This window comes from Sinocyclocheilus grahami, unplaced genomic scaffold, assembly GCF_001515645.1.
Source record: "Sinocyclocheilus grahami isolate Dianchi unplaced genomic scaffold, SAMN03320097.WGS_v1.1 scaffold471.1, whole genome shotgun sequence".
In the NCBI taxonomy this organism is placed as follows: Eukaryota; Metazoa; Chordata; class Actinopteri; order Cypriniformes; family Cyprinidae; genus Sinocyclocheilus; species Sinocyclocheilus grahami.
The window spans coordinates 41,800-49,418 of NW_015505650.1; the positions used below are offsets into that span (position 1 = coordinate 41,800).

The 7,619-nt window shown below is 38.6% G+C and overlaps 1 protein-coding gene across 1 annotated transcript in view; it reads right to left on the bottom strand.

Annotated features, from left to right (window-relative positions):
* Window positions 1-7,159, bottom strand: part of LOC107553345 (complexin-3-like) — a 9,870-nt gene extending 2,711 nt beyond the window's left edge. Inside the window, exons 1-3 of the mRNA XM_016235546.1 lie at window positions 7,118-7,159; window positions 6,622-6,626; window positions 2,716-2,718 (exon numbers count right to left, since the gene is read on the bottom strand). Of these exons, the coding sequence (XP_016091032.1) occupies window positions 2,716-2,718; window positions 6,622-6,626; window positions 7,118-7,159 (50 nt within the window). The remainder of the gene's footprint in view (window positions 1-2,715; window positions 2,719-6,621; window positions 6,627-7,117) is intronic.
* Between the last annotated feature and the right edge of the window lie 460 nt (window positions 7,160-7,619).

The following is a 7,619-nucleotide window of genomic DNA, read 5'->3' on the forward strand; positions in this document are numbered from 1 at the left end:
GCAGTTATAATACACTGGAATCTAATCATCAGATTGATTAATTGATACTGTTCAGAATAAACAATTAACAAACCAACACTCAAGCAGAATTTAGGAGATAAGTCTGAAGCAACGCCTCGTATTTTGGTTTTTCCCATATCGTGAGCCATAAACAAGAGGGTTTTCATTGGGGTTCGAATGAAATTGGAGTAAAATCCAAATTGAAATGGGGGCATACTTACAGAACTAGCAGATTGTAATGAAGCAAACAGCAGAGAACTGAATCTATATATTTCACTACAATGGAAATATGATTTTTTTTGGACATGTATCATGCTATTCTTGGAGTACCTTGTAAATAGCAATATAATTGCATAATATCAATGTACTATGCTACAGTACGTTTTTTTTAATAAGTATTTGTCATCTTTTGTATTTCGGTTTACATGCTTAAGAACAGTACACTCGAATCCAATTTCAAAGCGTTTATTGTCATATGCCCAGTGAGGAAAACAAGTTTCCCCGAGCAATGAAATTCTTACTTTGCTGTCCACAATGAATGCCAAAACTATACACATACATACACAAACTATACACACACACATACACAAACTATACACACACACATACACAAACTCTACACACACATACACAAACTCTACACACACACACACACACACACATACACAAACTCTACACACACATACACAAACTCTACACACACACACACACACACACATACACAAACTCACAAACTCTACACACACATACTCTACACAATGTAAGAAACATAATAATAAAAACTATGCTGCAGTAGTAGGAATATAGACTATGTAAAAAATAGAAATATAGATTGGTATCTATACATGCGAGTAGAAGTAGAGTAGAATATAGAATGTGAAAATAGAAATATAGACTATGTATATGGTATTTTGATTAGATTATGTGCAAAAAACAATAGCAGCAGTAACAGATGTGCAAATTGAGATGAGGCTACATGAGTAATATTAACAAATATACAATGGTAGTAATAACAGCAATAGCATAGAGGACCTACAATAATGTACAGTATTTGAAAAATAATGTGTTTTTTGAACATTAAAGCATGTCAACATATTCTGTTACACCAAATACACAGAATAATGATCTTTAAAAAAAGCATCATATGACCCCTTTAAAACGTGCGTTTGAGTTTTGCGGGTTCGCGTGAAATGTCAAAACGCATCGCGTGTCGGTTTTCGCAGCGTGTTTGTGCGCCTCCAAGTCGGTTAACGGGAATGACAGCGAGCAGGAAGGATTCAGAGCGTCTATGCAGCATCCAACTGGAGGGCGAGCAAATCCTGTGAAGAGAAAGCGAGAAAGTAAATGTGCGGAATGAAATTCAACATTCATAATCAAAGGAAAAGTTGTCGCCAACGTTTTAGTTTATTTGGAAAAGGGCAAAACTCTAATTCCAGAGATGATCATCCAAGCGTATAAAGCTGTCAGCATCACCTCCACATGGATTATCATATGCAATAATAAAGAAACGGCACAAAGATGAGACATTTTACAGTCAGACGTATATTCTACATTAATCAAGTCAAATGTAAGGTTTATGAACACTTTAAATAATTTTTGTTTACACGTGTACAAATATGCACTTGTATGCAGAGCTGGGTAGATTACTTACAAATTGCTTGCTTACAAAATTCCAAATTACATGGCAAAAATTGTAGTTAGTAACATAATCCAGTGCATTTCACATTTTAGGTAATATAATCAGATTACTTTTTGATTACTTTTGATCTTAATTTAATAATTAAATCATAAAAATGTAAAATTAATATAAATAATTTGAATAAATCTTAAATTATTTTAAAATAACAACAAATCAAAATAAAACGCTTACTAGAAATGAAATATTTTATGTGTTTATCTGCATGTCGTGTGACCATTAACCACCGTCAAAGAACGGTGAACGTGCAAATGTGATACTAATGTGTGTGTGTGTGTGTGTGTGTGTGTGTGTTGGGGGACTTCAATGAATATATTAGGGGAAAGAGGTTTAGCTGACAAAAAAAGTTTGGGAATGGTTGCATTACATGTAAATAAGAAATAACTTGAATTTGTGCATTTTAATGTGTTTGAAAGACAAATGCCTTCCAAAGACACAGTAATACATGGTTAAATAACCTTTAATTAATGTGTTCATCAGTAGCTGAGGCAAAGCTGAAACACTTCTTAAACCTGAACTGATTTTTGTAAATCCAGCGCCAGCTGACTGTAGTGACTGGCCTTTGTGTGAATGTCCACAAAACTGGAAGACTTTCTGAGTGTATGTAAGCACTCGGCTATTTTAGAAAAGAACATTTAAAAGAGAAATAATTATGAATATTGTGGGAATAATATGTAATCATGTAATCAATAAAAAAGTAACTGTAGTCTGATTCAGAGTATTTTAAAATGTAATTTAATCTAATTACAAGTACTTCATTTTTGGAATCTGATTACGTAATCCAGATTACATGTAATCAGTTACTACCCAGCTCTGCTTGTATGTACAGTATATCTTGAATGCAATGTAAGCCACTTCAGATGAAGCATCTTCCAAAGGCATGTAAATGTGGAAACTTATTACATGCATGATATAAATACGGCCTCCATTACCCCAAAATGAATCAACACCAGATGATTAAAAAAAATCATACATCTCTGTGCATCGTGATAATGTCTCTATTTTTGCCTCTTTCTCACTTTCTCTCTCTCTGACACCTCCCTCTCCTCCCCTCTCCTCCCCTCGGGACTGAATCATTCCCAATCTGCTCCACTAACAAACTGTTCATTCGCTCTCACTGAGGGCAAAGACTACCACATATATCATTTTCTGGTATATATCCCAAAAGTGTTTACACATTTATCTGTGCTCCATAACAGTAAGAACCTGAAAAGTCTGCATTTGGAGCTCTTCAGGGTTTTTCTGGTGGCAAGCGCTCTGATATTACCCAGGAAAATAATGTGCAACATTTTTGTTCTCATATTAGCCATTTGCATGCATGTCAACAGACAAAAATATTCTGTTTACAGTAATATGGTGACACGTGTCCTAATTATGCATGCTTTTTATTAAATCAGAGGCAAACCAAATGTCTATTTTGGCATATATAATATGGATCAGAATAAACACTCACCAAATGCAAGTAAATATTTGGCTTTGGCAAGAAAATAAAAGTTAAAATTAGTAGAAATATGGAAACGTGATCATTTGACCTATTGCATTGTGATGCTGTATGCCACAAATAAAAACAAAACTAAATAATGCCATTGTCAATAATAATAATAAAAAATAACAACAATTTGTCTTTAACATAATGCAAATTACAGGTCCATGGCCCGTGAAAAATATTTATGGACGGTAAATTTCATCCGCCACTGGCAAGCGTGGTAAAAAGTTCATTTTGGACCCTGTATGCATGACTTCACAGGAAGTCGATAAACCTCATCATCATCCAGTTAACAGCCAGCAGCGCCGGCCAGACTATGAAACATTTTGCAGATCTCATGGGCTACGACGTGATGTGTACATGGGAGCAAGCATGCATGCATCTGTTATATAATAAAACAACATGGTTGCACCCTCAGTAAGGCCACAGCTGTTTCAGTGTCTGTGCTAAAGCAGAGACTGCACTGAGGGTTTGCCGTTTGTGAATCTGAGGACGAATGAGGTTAGTCGGATGAGGACAGTCAGTCAAATGTTGATTTATTATCCAGATCAGATGGTGGATCAGCACTTAGAGATGACCTCTACAGCCCTGAATGTCAGCGGAGACCATGTCAACTAGAGACAGATCCCCTGTGAAGACCTCGACGACCATCGGCACAAGACCACGGGAACCAGACGAGTCCTCTGCTCAATCTGACCTGTGCTGCAGCCTGGAATTAAACCACATCATGCTGGTTTCGTCTGTCCAGAGGAGAACTGGCCACCCGACTAAGCCTGGTTTCTCCCAAGGTTTTTTCTCCATTTCTGTCACCGATGGGAGTTTTGGTTCCTTGCCACTGTCGCCTTTGGCTTGCTTAGTTGGGGACGCTTGACTGATTGCACAGACACTATTGGAAGAGAACTCAGCTGGATGATGGCTTCACTTAATCATCAATGAACTGACTTTAGCTGAAAAATGACTCTGTTATTGTCCTCTTGCATCATTGACAAACTATTTTCCTGTTTGACTCTGTAAAGCTGCTTTGACACAATCAGTATTGTATAAAGTGCTATACAAATAAAGTAAAAAAAAAAAAAACTAGAAAAGAAATAAACTAAAGCCCTATTCAGAGGAGACTTGTTTCCTATAATTATTATATACTGGAGTGACCATTTGTCTTCTTTCTCCCGGACATGTCTAAATTGCCTAACATGTCTGGATTTTGGCTTTGTTTTCCTATTGTTTTCATACTTACTGAAGGCAGTGACTAGAAAGTAGTTTAACCAATAGTATGCAGGCATTGTACATAATCGACCAATCGTGGCGTGCAAGAGAACGGTCAAAGCAATGGAAATACACGTACATATAATGTATGAGGACTAGAGAGCACGTCAATAGTAAAACAAAGCCCAAACCCGGAAATATTAGGCAATTTAGAAATCCGGGGACGTATGGTCACCTTAGTATATTCTTACTGTTATAATTATTTAATTTATGTTTATTTCAATGATGCATGTAGAGCACATTTCCTTCCGTGACAGCCACATTCATTCAACAAACTCCCACTTTAGTCAAAACTTGAGATCTCAATCCCGTCCCACATTCTATCTTTATAATTCTAATTCAAATGTCATTTAAAGCTGATGTTGCACAAACAAGCAGGCTTCCACCAGTCCAGTACAGAGCTGCATCTAAAAATCCAGCACAACAAGGCAGAATCATCTCCACACGGTTCAGTGGACAGAGCAGAAGAGCGCAGCCGTGACCTCTGCTGTGCACATGCATGCTCTCCGGCAGAAGAACAGCAGCTGTTCAGGTGCTGAAAATATGACAGAACAAATCCATCACGCCGTTCATTCACCTAGTGGATGCCGACAGACGTAAACAACATTTATGAGGATGTAAATGACGATTAAAGCAATCGTTCATCCCGAGTGAAAATTCTTTCATTTATTCACCCCTGTTTGGTCCAAACTTGCATGACTTGTTTTTTTTACAATAGATATACATTAGTTTTATTCATCAGCAAGTTACCTTTACTGTTTGCTACAAATAGAAATGGAAATACAATCAGTAAAAATAATGCCATTGTCATACGGACAACAATATATGTTTTCTAATTATAGTCTAATGCAAAAAACAGTTTCATGGCTGGTGAAAAACATTTATGGACCGTAAATTTTACCCGCCTTTGGCAAGCGTGATAAAAAAAGTACTCATCCTTGCTTGGTCCAAACCTTTTGTGTCAAACACAAAAGAATCATTTTGGGGGTGATCGTTTTCTTCTCTTTGTTTTGCTCATTGGGATGTTGGAACGTAGGAACTCAATTGTAATGTTTTTAAAGTAATTTTGCAATCGAAGAGCTTGGATTGGAACACATCTGGCCTCTCTACAACTTGTTTACCATTGTAGGCTCATCCAATGGATGAGTAAGGATAAATTAATGTCCTATAAATGGGAAGATGTAACAGCAAGAGGGAAAACATGGTCCACACATGATGCCCAAAGGACAATTCAGTCTCCATGGAGATGCCCATTAATTACCTGTGAATAAATGCAGCATCCTGCGAGCAGCAGAAGGAGAGTTATGCAATCCAGCAAAGGACTGGTCTAGACTAGCCTGTGATGATCTCATTCTCTCGCTTTCTTTCTCCCTCCCCATCCTGCATGCTTCATCTTTTCTTTTTCTGTCATGTATGCGCTCTCCTTCCTCTCTCTCTCTTACCTCTTTCTATTATCAGTGGCTTCGAGGGATCGCAAGACTGCTGGCTGTGGCTAAATGGGACGCGAAAAGCGGAAAATTCTCTTTCAGCCGACTTCCTGTGGACAATCAGCGCGAGGGCCTGCAGGAGCGTTGACAGGGCAAAGCCGGGTGACACAAGGACACGATGAGGGACGAAAAGAAGCAGTGAACAGAGAGAAGGCAAAGTGAAGGACTCTAATGAAGGAGAAGATCAGATGTGTCACTTGTGGGCGTTGACTTCTCTTGGGCTTTTCACACTTTTAGATATTTTCCCCGGGTTAGTCATTAAAGAGTTTACACATTCTCATTTATATTTTTACAAGGTAAATATCATTGATTTCACAAGCACAGCATGCAATGAGCATGTGGCCTGTTTTAACAAGAGCTGTGGAAATGTCACATACATTTGCTCAAAAAATCTCAAGTCTTGCTGAAAATGTGCTCACCCTCAGGCCATCCAAGATCAGGATGAGTTTGTCTCTTCATCAGATTTGGAGAAATGTAGCACTGTATCAGTGTCTCAGCAATGGATGCTCTGCAGTGAATGGGTGCCGTCAGAATGAGAGTCCAAACAGCTGATAAAAACATCACAATAATCCACAAGTAATCCACAGCACTCCAGTCCATCAGTTAACATCTGGAGAAGACAAAAGCTGAAACTAATCCATCAAGACGTTTTTAACTAAAATACCATAGAGTCCATAATCTATAATAACTCTTCCTCCAGTGAAAAAAGTGCATCTGCTGTTGTCTCTCACATGTAAATCCCGCCACATATGTGTTTAGAGCTGTTTAAACGCTGCTTGATCTGCAGATTTCTCTCCTGATTCACACCAGAACACTGACTCACTGGAGGAAGCGTTATTATGAATTATGGACTCGTATTTTAGTTATAAACGTCTTGATGGATTTGGTTCAGCTTTTGGCTTCTCTAGTTAAAGGAAATATACCTCATATTCTGGACAGCTTTCATTCCCACTGCTTCACCTGATAATACTGGATTTCCTCTGAACTAAAATCACAGTTGATTCGACACCATCCACACAACTCCTTTCCTCTGAGAGAGTCAGCAAACAGGCCAGAGTCCCGTCTCTAGCAAAGCAGTACGACAGGCCAGTCCATCTATCTGACAGGATGCCTAGAGGTGTTAGTGTTGTGTGGGAAGAAAGTTACATCAAAGTGCCTCTCGCACACACGTGACCAGAATCTCACGTCTGGGTCATTCTTGACTTCGTAGATTACAGGAGCTGCCATCCAACATGCAATGCATCCGTTGCCATGGCTGCATCAGTCTAAGGGACTGGTTATGTAAACACAGACAGTTTAGCTCCAACTCAGCGGCCTGCAACAGTGAGACCAGTGTGGCGTTCATAGTAGATGAAGAAGAGTGTACCCTACAGCCAAGGGTTGAGCTTGAGTTTCAGGAATAGAGCGTAAAGGGGTGGTTGCCAGTCACGCTAGATTTCAATCGTGCAATATTATATTAGACCACACAAGACAAAGATGCAACAAGACAAAGACACTTAAAAAATAAATGCACTAAAATACAATTAAAGGAATAGTTCAACCAAAAATGAAAATGTGCTCACCCTCAGGCCATCCGAGATCAGGATGAGTTTGTTTCTTCATCAGATTTGGAGAAATGTAGCACTGCATCAGTGTCTCAGCAATGGATGCTCTGCAGTGAATGGGTGCCGTCAGAATGAGAGTCCAA